We start from the raw sequence: 14,931 nt of genomic DNA on the forward strand, positions 1-14,931 counted from the left end.
GTACGAGTAGCAACGGACGTCGCCCAGGGCCAGTGGGTGGTATCAGCGTGCCGCAGGTTCGGCGACAGACACGTAAACGAGGATGCAAACACAGAAATGGAACATGGTGAGTCAGGCAGCTATGGCCGCTCCAGTCTCGTCTGCGTAATTTATCCCGCTGCTGTGTCAGCGTCTCGTGTCTCGGTGACCTGACCGGTACCCTTCGCTCGATACCCCGCGCTTCGGTGTCCGAGTAGGAGCGCGCGATATTAATATCTTATACGAGGGGATATTTATAGACGCCGTCCTATCGAACGGTCTTGTACCGCGGTTTGCATATCCTTCATGCATGAGGCGATAGTGCCCGCGTTTACAAAATGACTTTCGCGTCACTTTAAGTTAATATAAATTGTCTCTTGGTGTACTTGTGCTATGCGGATTTGTCTTGTGTTCCGCTTCAATCCAGGCACTTCAGCTACTCTTTCATCTTTATCGCGTGCGGGGAAATGTAAACTCAGGGCCGTTTCTGCATTATTTTATTTCCTCGTCCGAACCATACATGCAATTTCCAGTTACGCAGCGCAACGTTCATGGGCATTAAACAAAATACTGCCGTCCAAATGAAGCGCGTGTTCTAAGTTACAGTTAACTGACGTCGGCAGCTTGGCGCTTTCCACGAACCGTGGGTCACACTCATAAACGAACGGTATGTGCGACATACATTCATGTATCTACTTCCCCCATCTTAGGCGATTCGTGTTTCTCCCCCTATAGACGACTTATATAGCAGCGAGTGTTGGCCCCCGAAGTTCCACCACTGTGCTCATCTCTATACCGAGTAACAAAACAAAAATGAACTGCAACTTAAAACCTGTACATATGTCTGCTCATGCATATCTCTAAAGCAGACATGCTTCTGAAACAACCTTTGGCCCAGAATTTCGCGTTCGGAAACAGAGTATGCGGAACAATCGTGCCCTTAATTAGCCTTGTGTTCGATATCAAATATCTGTATACTACACGCCTAATATTTAATTTGTGACGGCACAGTGGCACAATAGAAACGATGCCTACTGACTCGGCCTTTAATGGAGGCACACACTTCTCTTTTGCGGCGACTCCCGCGGAAGCGGCGCTGGTCGCAGCAACAATTAGACGAGCCGAGTCGCCGGCGATTCTCAGCGGGGCATCATTAGGTCATTTATTTAGAGCGGGCTGAGACGCTCGGCCATTATTTTTGCGCTGGCATTCGGACAACGATACCGCAAAAGAGCCTCCGGCCTGACCGACCCCCTGCGATGCGAACGCGTCGCCAAAGCCTTGCGAGGCGTTCGCACTCCTCATTCTCGCGACCACAGCTGTACCAGTTTCCTTTCATTATTTTGTTCATTCAGGGTTGGCCCGCTCGTCGTTGCTTCGCTTGGATTTAAACGGGCCGGCCACGACACAATGATGAAGCGCGTAAGTGTCTGCCCGCCTAATGCTTCCCCACCTAATGGCAGAATAATGCAGCTCCAAGGAGGCAGTCCCGCCACCCGCATTGTTCCCGCATTGTGCCACTACCGCCCTCTCTCTTTCTCTTTTGCCCTCTCCTTCTCCCACACCCTCCTGTTTCATTGCTTCCCTGCCGCGAGATTCCTTGCCCCGAGTTCCCTTATATCCCTGCCTTGAATTGCCGTCGCTTACTCCGGGGTCTCTCCCCAACGCCTCCTTTTGCTTTGCGCAGCGGGACATTCCTTCGTGGAGTGTTTGTGGACTGCCACTTTCGAAGTTCGAGTTGAGCTTAGAAACTGTTTTACTTTAGAATATTTCGGAACTGTTTCATTAGACTGCCTGCTTTTCAAAGCGTGCATCTGCCCATTCTTTTTGTGCCCGAAGTGAGCTTAAATGTAGCCATCTTTTTTATCTTTAGGCATGTTCGTACATGCCTAATATCAGCGCAGGCTTACAACGCGGCCTAGTGTTCGCATTTACAGCCCCTACCAATGTATGTGAACAACATTGCGATGTTTTGTTTTACTGACTACTGTTACAGGCTGCTTGGAAATTGACCGTTTTCTGAGATCCCGTGGTCCGTATAAGCTTTTGTGGTTGAGTGTACAGGTTGGGCGAAGCAGTAGCATCGATTTGGTCGTATAAACAGAACACCTTTAGCATGGGTTCTTAAAGGGGCATACGTAGTGTTTCTATTTAGATTTCGAATAAACCTGTAATGAAATGTCGCGGCCATATAAAATCAATAGACCGCAGTTGTCGCTTCATTAGAATGTCGAGGATACTGTACCGCCAAAGCCGAAAGAGGATAACTTTCGGAAAATGGCGCCTAGCTTTAAAAAAATCGTAAACAGGGCTTAGGCAGAAGGTGTTTTCAACGCCTACCATACACACGTCTTTGGCTCTCGCTCGCTCACTCACTCACTCACTCACTCACTCACTCACTCACTCACTCACTCACTCACTCACTCACTCACTCACTCACTCACTCACTCACTCACTCACTCACTCACTCACTCACTCACTCACTCACTCACTCACTCACTCACTCACTCACTCACTCACTCACTCACTCACTCACTCACTCACTCACTCACTCACTCACTCACTCACTCACTCACTCACTCACTCACTCGCCCACCTATTCGCCCACCCATTCGCCCATCCATCCGCTCACACACCCACCAAGCCGAAACTAAGCAAACTAAGTTTACCGCTGTCCATGAATTCCTGTTTTACTTTAGTTCACATGCACCCAAGAAATTGTGCAATGTTTACCAGGCCGCTCTCATTTACTGTGCTCACTTTCGGTGAGCTTTCCTTGTTAGATTGAGCCCGTTCCTACATGTTATACTCTGGCAACTGCGTGCAGGCTTGAACAGGTTGGCAGCGACGAGGCTTGAGCCCTCATTTCGCGTGGGTCTGTGCTTCCTTCGCGGCGCATTGCCACGGCTCGCTGCTCTACTGAGAAACACCCCACTGCAGCGGGTCTCTGGTTTTGCAGGCAACGCGAGAGGCGAAAAGGATGAAGGGGCGGGAAACTCTCCAGAGGCGGCGGCATTGACGCCGGTGCTCTACTAATTATGCGCGCCGGGTGCGCCTGTTCTCAGCCGATTACGCTCCACGAATCCGGTGGATGCGGTGTTGCGCGCGGAGAATACGTTGCAGCCGAGCTAGATTTTCAAGGCGTGCAGCAGTCGTTTTCCTCTGCTACGTACTCACTCTGGCGTCGTTACTGTCTTTTTAATCTTTTTTTTCTCTGTCTCGCTTTCATCATGAACGACTTCCAGCGTGAATTGCGGGGGCCTATACGGGGAGTTCTTCACGTATGGGCTAATAAAGTGATGCGGCAAAGACGTAAGACAAGATGTATGAGATGTTCCTAAGGGAGCAACTTCTCTTCAGGAAGTGCTGAGGACGAGAAAAGTGCAGAGGAAAAAGTGTGTACAACGAATTAGCCTTGCGAAAGACGATGTAGTCCAGAGAAAGCACCTCCGGGGTAAACATATATATCACACGAGGAAACCCTATGTCGTTGCATAAACCTTCCGGTGATCTTCATTACGAAACGTGCCGTACAAGTTGCATAACGCTCGATCCCATTTTGCATTATGTGATATACTTGCGTGAAACAAAAAAGGATTTTTAATTTTAAGACCGGCGGATCAAAAGGAAGCTACAGACATGCTATGGACGTCGCAGCGTACTTTCGCCTAAATGCCTTTTATTGAAGTAGATTAGTTTATACTTTTTTTGCTGAAAAGAAAGAGAGAAAGAAAGAAATAGAATCAGTTTAAGAGCTTCAGCATGACAACAGAAGATTAAACAGCAGTAGCAGAACGTGAGAAGGCACCCTGATCTCCTCCTGAATACATTAACTTGTGCTTATTTGGTTGTATTCTCAGTGACGAGAGGATCTTCGTTGTTCAACTTAATTGTAATACTAGTTTTTCTCACATGATCTCTCGTTTTACGTCTCAAGTTTAGGTATCCTGAGTGTCCGAGTAAAATATGTGAATGTGGATATCCAAGAATGTTCAATTTTTTAAATGTTTGCTGAAGGAAACCTGCCAGGAATAATTGTGGAACAAACGTCTCCAGCGCGAATGAGTACGGAGTGTACGCAAAGAATATGGGTGCCACAACTAATGGCGCATTGCACAAACCTTACTGCAAAGCAGAAATTGGATCACGCTTCTTAGGTCTGATGCTTCTTTTAACTTTACCCTGTTCCCTCTCTCAAACTTTCATGTCTATGTTTCGGTGTAGCCTGATGGTGTCTGGCAGAAATATATTACAAGCCCTGTTCTACGTTTTCAGTCAACACAACATATTGTGGTTTTATTACAAACCACGTAGAAACTTTCCCAGCGTCCTCAAGGACTCACCCTTAAACAAACACAACAGTTAAAAAAAGTAAGGGTAAATTTGTGGGTGATATGTGGCCAGTGCTATAAGAGCATCTGGTAATTACGTTTCTTTTTTTAAATCGTCTTAAGCAAAGGCATGAAAACGTTGTACGACGTTTATTTGCTACGTTTCCAAGTGTCCCGAGCGAATTCTGCTCTGCATCGAGATCACAGTCGGTGGAAATCGGGGTCGTGTTAAGTATGATGTGTGACAAAACTCACTGTTACACAAAAGCCACATTTCAAGCATTGTAAGGGGCATTTCACTGGGGATGTTTCTGCCTTATGTTATGGGCTTTGCCAAATAATCACCGAACACTCTATCTTTCTCATTTCCATGCATTTTACGGGGCACTTTGTAAGTTTTCCTGGTATCTTTGGTGAACTCAACATGTCACGTCCTTTATATTTAGTGAAAATAAGAGGCGCGATATGTAGAAGCAATTTCGAACGCCTGGCTACTTGCTGCCGTTGATGTAAATTACTTGTGCTGCGCTCCAGATTTATAACTGCGTTTTGCGAATGACGAAAATTTTGCTAGCTGTATTAGAAAACCAGAACTGCCACCAAGACCGCAATTAGTGAAAATGAGGGGAAATATAGCTGATGCGAATACGAACATAAATGTTTGCGGGCTAAGTACATTGATGCCCAATGTAATGTATGAGATGATAGAGGAGCCACCCTAAAGCATATACTCTGTGATTGTGAAGTTGTTCAGAGGAGAATAGCAGTCCCCCCCGGACGAACTAGAGGCGCGGTGGAGAGCCACACTGATTAGCTCAGATCGTCAGGACCAACTTTGGACCATCCAGCAAGCCCGGAAAGCTACCGAGAGACAGGGTCTCTCTGCTGCGCCCGGCGTAGCCTAGACCCAGGCCTTCGATTTACAGGATATTTAATAATGTTGTCACATACACGCGCACAAGTACAGTTTTGAGTACAAATTCCACGAAAAACTGCTCAAAAGCGTTATATGTGGGCAACGTGTAAAACGGGCGTGGTTTAAAAACAGACAACTTGAATACCTAATGAACTGTTCAAAAGAAACGGATTCGCTGGATACTGGTTTGTGATTCCGTAATGTCGCATAAGTTCGCTGTCATATTTTTTTTTCTTGCTTTCGTGTTTCTTTCCGGAGGACTTCGTTTTTAGCGCCATTGTACTCTGCTTTTGGTGAAGCTAACTCATACTGGCATGAATGAAGCATTGCTCCGTAAGCTCTAAAACAAGAATACGGTACGACGGTCACAGAAAGGCGCTTTGTTTTATTTATTTATTTATTTTAGAAGCAAGAAAGTTATGCCCGCGCCGGTGCAGTGAACCCGAGGAGCCTAGTTTGTAAGGCGCTTTGTGACTAATGCAGGAAGGTTAAAAATGTCTATCTTGAGCAGTGGATGCATCTTACGTATACGCACCCGGGGCCAGAGTCATCATCAAATATAATAAAACACATACTTTTTTGTTGTATATTTGCAATGGTTTAGAAAATGTTCGTTTTCTTTTAATTTTGACCACCGTCTTCTAATAAAAGTGAGTAAAACGTGGGACGAACATAGAAGACCCATGCACATGCAGCGTTGTTTATGTCTCGTCTTTGTCGTTCACATTACGTGCTGTTATTAGATTATCATGAATAACTGACGAACCTGAATTTCCACTCTACTTAATCGCAGTATCACTTTCATAGAAAGTTGTTCTCCCCGACAACCTAAGTGTTCTGTACGAGCTCCGTCCACAAACACAAACACACACACACACGCACACACACACACACACACACACATACACACGCACACACATACACACACGCACACACATACACACACACACACACATACACACACACACACATACACACACACACACACACACGCACACGCACACGCACACGCACACACGCGCACACGCACACACACACGCAAAGAACATCGATCTGCCCTCTTTGACTTCGCGCACCAAAGTATTTTCCCCCCGAGAGACTGATACTGAAGAAAATTGGCCTCCGCCTTGACGTCACAGGAACGTGTGGGCGTAATTGTCTGGTGCACCTATACAATTTTTTTTTCGAGTCAGACAGCGGTGTATTTGCAGCTGCTTTCTCAGGTTGTCACTGGCTATACGCAGGGTAAATTGGGATCCATCGAATTCGTTTTGAGATCACAATGGCAATGCAAAAAGAAAAACAGAAAGGAGGCTTCGTTTCACCTCTTTCGAAACTATCTGTAATCGCATGAGAGTGGTTGCAGCCACCGTAATTCTTCGCTCACATCGGAGAGTTAACCGAACTCCATCAGACAGGATGCAGCTTTTCGGAACACTTGGCTAATTGAAGCCTCCCAAGCAATGGCACCGCATTCATCGCTCGTGCTCGCACAGGAGCCGTGCGTCGCCTCATTGCACAATGCTTGGGAGTCGCGGAGATCTTCCGAATCTGAGTGATTGCATAAGCTTGCAGCCATTGAGGACTACAGGGTCTAATCAGTGCCACGAAACATTACGAGTCCGATGAAACGTTTTCTTTTTTCTTTTTGCATTGTCGTCTTCTATCGCAGTCCGTTTGCTCGTACGAGAATTCTCTGCACCTTTTGCACTCCATATTAATTAATCGGGGTTTTTCACGTTAATTAATTGTTAGCCATGAAGTTAGTATGCAGTATTTTGCAGAAAAATGTGATTACGGTCGAGAAACCACGGGCAGTGTTATACATGGTAGTGTCAACGATGCACTTCTCTACTATGCTTACTCGATGAAGACTGTCCTTGCACTGCACGTGGGAGTGCAAACACGGGCTTCTTTTCACAGTTTCTCCTAGAAACGGACAGAGTTCTTGCTTCTTCCATTAAACGACAAGAAATGAAGCTTGGAGACAGCAGTACACTTATGACATTATCTAACGGAAGAATCAAGCAGCGTAAATTGCGATTCAATAACGATCAAGTGAACAGAGTCCTCAACACTGAGAAACCGGATCGCTGACAAGTGATGGTCATAGTTGAGGGTTGCTTACTACACGAAGGTCGGTGACCAAGAACTTTGATCACTAATTCCATGACATTACCCTGCCCATCGTCGATCATTAATATATCTGTAGACGTTGTGGACATGTGGCGATATCTTTTTTTTTTTTTAATGTGAGGATTGCTCACGTGTCTTTACATATCTGCAAGAAACGAGTGTGTTTCCGTGTTGGTTACATCAGCTTCGTTTCATCACTCTGCCCTGAATAAATCTGAAATCCAAGGAAATTAACGGATTACCAGAGGCACACACGCACACACAAAATTATAAATAGTTGATTTAGTTCGTCATCCACTCTTGCTGCACAAGAAAAAAAGGACGTCTCTGCCAACGAACAGCTTGATAATTTAATAACGTTTAAGCAAGCAAGGAAATCATTAAATGAATGAAATTATCGGAATGGTTAATAATTATCGTAAAAATCGTAAGTAGCGTAATTATCGTAAAAATGCTCGTACTCCATACGAGCATTTTTGTTATGAAATATCGAAATAATTACCGCCTCCACTATACCTCATAAATTATTTTCCTTTCTCAGTTAGAGCCGCCTTACTACGCATGTTCGCGAACACTTCAATGCACTTTTTATCCGCCATTTTGTACAAATGAAGAAAATCAGGCCCTGTAGGGCTTGTATTGCCTAAAACCATCCCATGTCAAAATCTGTTGGAAGGCGACCTTTAGCACATGGAAAATGCTGCGAAGTATTACTTCAAAGCACAGTTGAAATTCGCTTAAAGTAGAGATACTTTAAACACAATGCGTTGCGAAACTTACCATTTCCTGGTTTAAAAGCAGGTGTTGCAGATAATTACTAAGGCCCAGTTTTTCCATGTGTTTTCGTGCATCATACAAAATTCGTAGTTTGTTTCTCCTGTGTCCTCGCTGGGCTAAGCAAGGCACCTTGCTTATATCTGGGGTAAATTAGGGGCACGGTATGGGCACTGTGTAGGCAATGTTCCAAGTAGAAGGGTTAAATGTAGGTTTTCCAGTAGAATACGTATGCAAGGGGTCTATAGCACTATTACATTTAGTCTTTTTTATGAGGGATGTAAAACATAGACAGCTGCGCTCGCATAATTACAGCTCCGATTGAGGTCCAATTTTGCCAACATAGGGGGAAGAATACGCCAAGTTTATTTCCGATGGTAAGTGCGTGTTGACCAAATACAGTGTTCAAAAATTGTACGCAATTAAACGAAAGTATTGCTCTGCTGTTATTAGCTAGGCTTCCCAGTGTCCCAAGAGAGCTCTGCGTTTCAGATATTTTATATTTTGATGGAACAGGCAGCAGTTTAAATGCAATGTTTCACGTAGTTTAAACGCTTCTGGCTTATTCAGAAGCGTGAAACCCTAACCTTTATTCTTTTTATTAATTTTTCATGCGTGATTTTCATGCGTGAAATTTTCATGCATGATTAGTTTCGCCAGGTGTCCTCACTGAACTAAAGGAGGCAGCTTCCTTATGTTTGGTGACTGTAAGGACAAGTTAATGGGTGATGTCTAGGTGAAGTTCGAAATAGATAGGCATTTGGGGCTTTCGCAATAAATTACGTATGCAAGCACTCCAGAATATCATTAGTGTATCTAATGAGCAGGGATGAATTGAGCCCGCTGCTCTGGTAGAACTATAAAAGCCACCGATACCGAATTTAGCGAAATTTAGTGGTACGCTATGGAAACTGTATGTGCGTAGTTAAATGCCGTTGGATCAAACATAGCCTTTGTGAAAAATTCCTAATTGAAACGTTACAGCGTGTGATATGGCCGCTGTGAGCTATGCTTCCTAGTGTCCCGACAGAGCTATAGGTTACAACAGGTTTATATTTTGTGGAAAGGGGAAGAGAGGGGGGACAGGGTAACTGCAATGTGAGACAAAATTTTTATGTTACAAGCGTTGCAAATAATTACTGAGCCGTCGTTTTTCTTTCCCTATTCGCAGGCGTCATAACACGCTCCGTCTTGGTTTCAGAGATGTTCTTCATGAACTAAACAAGACATCTTGTTTATATTTGGCAAAAATAAAGAGCACCCTATGGACAATATGTAGGTAAACTTCAAAGACCGTAGACTAATTATGCCATTTGCCGTAACTTACGCATGCAAGTGATCCGGAGCTTTATGAATGTCTTTTGTGAACAAAGAGGTTATGCCGTTGCCGTGGAAGAACCGGAATCAAACTTAGCCGAAGAAGTGTTCCAAAGCATTACACGTGGGCAAGTTTTCAAACGGAACAGTGACATATATATGGGCCAGTTTTGAAAGCATGTGATATAATTACAAGAAATTGAAACTTTCATTCCAACTGTTTGAAAGAAACAGCGTCTCTGGAAATTGGGTTGTAATTCTCCAAGGTCGCACACATCGACAGTCCTTTTTTCTTGTGAATACTGCAAGCAATTAATATTGATTGTACTTCGTTGCGTATAACAGGCCTGCACAATACTATTACCGAAACTATCGATACGTTTATGCTGTAGAATTAAACGCCAAGTACAATTCTTTGTTTAATTATTCAAATTGTCGGTAGCAAATGTTAATTCGTTTACGTACGCTGTACTGCTGCTACTAGGCGGGATCGGGGACCTCTGTCAGGTACTAGTTGCCTCTTTTCCCTGCATCATGTTGACATTTTATATAGTAGCAACAAATAGAGGCAAATTCAAATAATTTTTCCGGCCTTCGTGGTTCACCATGTGTGATTGGTAAATAAGTTTTTGCCGGTTAAATATAAATAAGTTTCATCATTTTTTTAGAGAAAATGATACACCAGGTGAAACAAACAATCACCATAAGAATCTACGTCCGTTGCCAGTTCAACGACGAAAGGTGCGCCAGCGCAGAAAGAATGACGCATGCGCAGGGCGCCGAAGAAGAGAAAGTAGCAGTAGGCCAGGGTGCCTGAAGTTATTCGAGTACAAATCACGATGGCAGGCAGACGTGTGCGGACAATGTGGTAGCCAATGGAAGTGCGTGCGGTTATCCGGAATGAATGGGCGCCTAGTCCCCGCATTGAAAGCCGCACTCTCGGGACGTCACTTCCAACATAATGCTGAGGCGGGGGAGGCGGGGAAGGCTGCGCGACAATAGCTTGCAGCGCAGGGCACGGAGTTTTAACCAGAGTCTTTTCTTCAAACTGATTGCATGCTGCGGCAAATGTCTCAATGTTAGGGTCAAATATGCCGAAAATAGTGCAAGGGTGCAAGGTGTATAGTTTATGATTTCATGGTGTATTTTCTTTTTTTTGCGATAATGTTTCCGTGCAGCTTCCGTGCAGTTTTTGCACGGTATTCGGCCACTCCCTCCCAAATGACTCATTCGATTAACCAATGGCCCTCAGTTCCAGCCCACTGCGGAGCAGCTGACTAAGGCGGTGGTCAGACCTGTAACGCAGCAGAGGGTGCTAAGAATCTCTAGACCCGGACAGGCCGCCAATGGAAACTGACCCTCGCAAATTTTAACACCCGAACCCTCTAGAGAAGCTAGCCTAGCAGGACTCTTTGTGGAACTTTCAGACATTATTTACGATATCGTAGGCCTTAGTGAGGTTAGAAGAACTGATGAGGCTTATACAGTGCTGACAAATGGTGACGTCCTCTGCTCTCTGCTATACAGAAATACCAGACAAGAAGCAGTTCGGAGTAGGATCCCTAATCCATAATGACATCGCGGGCAACGTCGGCGAATTCTGCAGCAATAATGAGAGAGTAGCAGTAGCCATAATAAAGCTGAATAGGAGGTATAGAATAAAGGTAGTACAAACCTATGCTCGAACCTTCAGTCACGATGAGGAAGAAGTAGAACAGTTTTATGATGATGTTGAATTAGCGATGAGAAAAGTGTAAACTCTGTATACTGTTGTCATGGGCGACTTCAATGCAAAATTGAGGAAAAAGCAGGCTGATAAACAAGCAACTGGCAACTGCGTCGTGGATTCTAGGAACGCTCGAGGAGAGATTTCGGTAGAATTCGCGGAAACGAATAAGCTGCGAATAATGAAAATCTTCTTCAAGAAGCGTTGGAACAAAAAGTGGACCTGGAAAAGTCATAATGGTGAAAAAAGAAATGAAATTGATTTCATACTTTCTGCCAATCCCAGCGTAATGCAGGATGTAGAAGTGTTAGGTAGCATAAACTTGCAGTGATCCTAGGTTAGTAGGGGCTAAGATTCACCTCAGTTTGAACAGAGAAAGAGTAAAATTTGTCAACAAGAAATAGGCCAACCTAGACGCAGTAACGGTAAAAGCAGAGCAGTTCCAGGTTGGCACTTGCAAGCAAATATGCAGCCTAAGAACAGAAAGAGAGAGAGAGAGAGACAGAGGAAAGGGGAAAGGCAGGGAGATTAACCAGTGGGGAAGATCTGGTTTGCTACCCTACGCTGGGGAAAGAGGGGAGGGGGAGGTAAAGTGATAACAAAGTAGAGATGAAGAAAGGAGCTCAGACACACAATCACAGTCGGTCACTGTCGCCGCATACTGTCACCACACAGCACAGTAGCAATTGCAGCACTATGAACATTTGTTCATGCTACAGCCACTTGTCCAATTCTGTTGCCCTTAAAAAATGCGACAGTGCCATCGTCGCCCTCTGCTGCGATGGCTTGTGATGGCGGCATTTTAAAATAAGTTTCTCTGTTAGAGGTCTTCGGCCAAAGCGCGCTGTCGCATTTGCGAACGATCGTCTCTGTAAAAATAGCAAGGACAGTCACAGAGAAGGTGTTGAAGAGTCTCCTCGTTACCACAGTTATCACACGAGGCGTCGTCGGCACAACGGATACGGAAAGCAAAAAACTTGATGAAGGCCACACCTAGCCATATTCTACAAAGCAGGGTAGCTTCGCGACGGCAGAGTCCAGCTGGAATGCAAAGGTGTAGAGAAGAGTCTAGGTTGTGCAGCCGGTTGTTTATAAAACGTCCTGTATTCCACAAGGAGAATGTGATATCATGGCTCAGTATAGCCTTAGAACAAAGAGATGAAGATGACATAGAGGCAATGAATGAAACAGTAGCTAGGCTGGCTTCAGAAGCAACAATTGAAGTAGGAAGTTAGGAACCAAGGCAACCAGTAGGTAAGCTCTCCCAAGTAACAAAGGGCCTAATAAAGAAACGAGAAAGAGTGAAAGTGTAAAGCTTAAGAGATCAGATAGAATTCGTGGAACTGTCAAAACAAATCAACAAGTAGAAAATAAGCGATATTCGAAACTAATTGAGAAAGACTGTGGAAGCAGCAAAAAAATGGACACAGCCTGAAATCACTGAGAACGAAACTTGACATCGGACAAACCAAGATGTATGCACTCGAAGATAAGCAGGGCAATATCATCAGCAATCTCGAAGATATAGTGAAAGCAGTGGAAGAATTCTATACTGACCTGTACCGTACCCAAAGCAGCCACGATACCTCACCTGGAAGTAGTAGAGTTATAAGGGCCTTGCAAGACATGAAACGGGGAAAAGCGGCAGGAGAAGGTGGACTACCAGCCAATTTAATAAGAGATGGACGAGACATAATGCTTGAAAAATTAGCGGCACTTTACGCCAATGGTCTATCGACTTCAATGGTCCGAGAGATCTGGAAGATTGCCAACATTATACTAATCCACAAAAAGGGAGCCATTAAAGAATTGAACGATTTAGGCCCATTAGCCTACTTCCAGGCCCGCTGCGCGATAATCGCGTGTCTCAGGACTGTCAATAAAGTTTTAACGCGACAGCGTTAGGGAGCTCGTGTCGCAGAAAAGCCGGTGTCATCGGTGTCGGCGGCGTCGGCCATGAGCGCTAAATCCCAGCAGGCACTTCATGAATAAAAATGGCTGTGGCTTAGCAAAGGTTAAGCCCAGGATGCGAAGCATACTAGCCTTTATTTTAACGTGACAGCGTTAAGGAGCTCATGTCGCAGAAAAGCCGGTGTCGTCGGCGTCAGCTCAGGCGTGCGGCGCTTGCTCAGGCGCACATTTCGTTGTCGCGCCGAACGCTGCGTTGCTCGACGCTCACCGCGTCCGATGCGGGGCGCGTAGTCGCTGAGCCGTAGCAAAGCCACCTAGAAACAGTCTCTGTAGCACGCCGCAACCTTCGCTTCTCATCCCAACGAGCAGCTCTGTATCTCACCTCGTGAGTGTCTAGCAGAGGCAAGCGCAGCTGCTTATATACAGCCGCGACGCCGCGAGCGACGGCGCGAGTTGGAGCCCCGTTTCTCCTCTGTCGTGACGTCACGGTGTCACGTGGTCAGTTTTGAAGGCGACGGCGCGAGTTGGAGCCCCGTTTTTCCTCTGTCGTGACGTCACGGTGTCACGTGGTATTGAAGGCGACACCGCCGCGCCTGAGGAGCTGGGTTGACCTCTAGTAATATGCTTCGCATAAAACCAACTTGCAAGATGGGCTGGGTGGGAATCAAACCAGGGTCTCCTGATTGTCAGACGGAGACGCTACCACTCAGCTACGAGTTCGATGCTTCAAAGTGGTACAAAAGCGCCTCTAGTGAATGCGGTGTTGCCTTAGAAACGAGCTGTTTCTAAGGCTCAGGCATGCGTCGCTTGCTCAGGCGCACATTTCGTTGCCGCGCCGAACGCGGCGTTGCTCGACGCTCACCGCGTCCGATGCGGGGCGCGTAGTCGCTGCGCCCTAGCCCATTGTCTTACACCCCTTGGCAGGTCGACGGGAACGCTGTCGCGTTCCACTTTTGAAGGCGAAGTTTAAGCGTCCTCCAATTTTTTCCATCCACCCGTCCATCCATTCACTAAGATAATCTCCGATAAAATAAAGGCAACATTGTACTTTAGTCAACCAAAGGAAGAGGCAGGTTTCAGGAAGGGTTACTTTACAATGGATCACATCCATGCCATCGATCAGGTAATGAGAAATCCGCGGAGTACAATCAGCCTATCTATATGGCTTCCATAGATTACGAAAAGGCATTTGATTCAGTCGAGATACCAGCAGTTACAAAGGCATTACGCAATCAAGGAGTAAAGGACGCTTACGTTTATATCTTGGAAAGTATCTATAGATATTCCACAGCTACCTTAATTATACACAAGGAAATAGGAAGATATCTATAACGAAAGGGCACAGGCAAGGAGTCATAATCTCTCCAATGCTATTCACTGCGTGCTTGGAAGAAGTATTCACGCTATAAAACTGGGAAGGCTTAGGAGTAAGAATCAACTGCACATATCTCAGCAACCTTCGATTTGCAGATGACATTATCCTATTCAGCAACACTGCGGACGAGTTACAACAAATAATTGAGGACCTTAACCGAGAGAGTATAAGAGTGGGGTTGAAGATTAATATGCAGAAGAGAAAGATAATGAGCAATAGCCGCGCAAGAGTGCAAGATTTCAGGATCGCCAGTCAGCCTCTAGAGTCTGTGAAGGAGTACGTTTACCTAGGTCAATTACTCACAGGGGACCCTAATCACGAGAAGCAAATTTACATAAGAATAAAAATGGGTTGGAGCGCATTCTACAGAGATTGAGATTCTGACTGAAAGCTTACCATTATCATTTAAAAAAAAGGTGTACAATCA

The 14,931-nt window shown here is 45.3% G+C and overlaps 2 protein-coding genes across 12 annotated transcripts in view; one reads left to right on the plus strand and one right to left on the minus strand.

Moving 5' to 3' along the window:
* The window catches only part of LOC135898147 (glutamate receptor 1-like), a 231,329-nt gene that overhangs the window by 163,535 nt on the left and 52,863 nt on the right, over positions 1-14,931 (minus strand). The window lies entirely within an intron of this gene.
* LOC135898145 (microtubule-associated protein futsch-like) overlaps positions 1-14,931 on the plus strand; it is a 397,845-nt gene that overhangs the window by 120,578 nt on the left and 262,336 nt on the right. The window contains exon 1 of one of the 6 annotated variants that reach the window (XM_070535414.1): positions 68-106. The exons of the other annotated variants lie outside the window; for them this stretch is intronic. Coding sequence (XP_070391515.1) covers positions 83-106 — 24 coding nt within the window. The 5' untranslated portion in view covers positions 68-82. Of the gene's footprint in view, positions 1-67; positions 107-14,931 lie in introns of those variants that run through there. 6 annotated transcript variants of the gene reach the window in all.

Source organism: Dermacentor albipictus, chromosome 3 (assembly GCF_038994185.2).
Source record: "Dermacentor albipictus isolate Rhodes 1998 colony chromosome 3, USDA_Dalb.pri_finalv2, whole genome shotgun sequence".
In the NCBI taxonomy this organism is placed as follows: Eukaryota; Metazoa; Arthropoda; class Arachnida; order Ixodida; family Ixodidae; genus Dermacentor; species Dermacentor albipictus.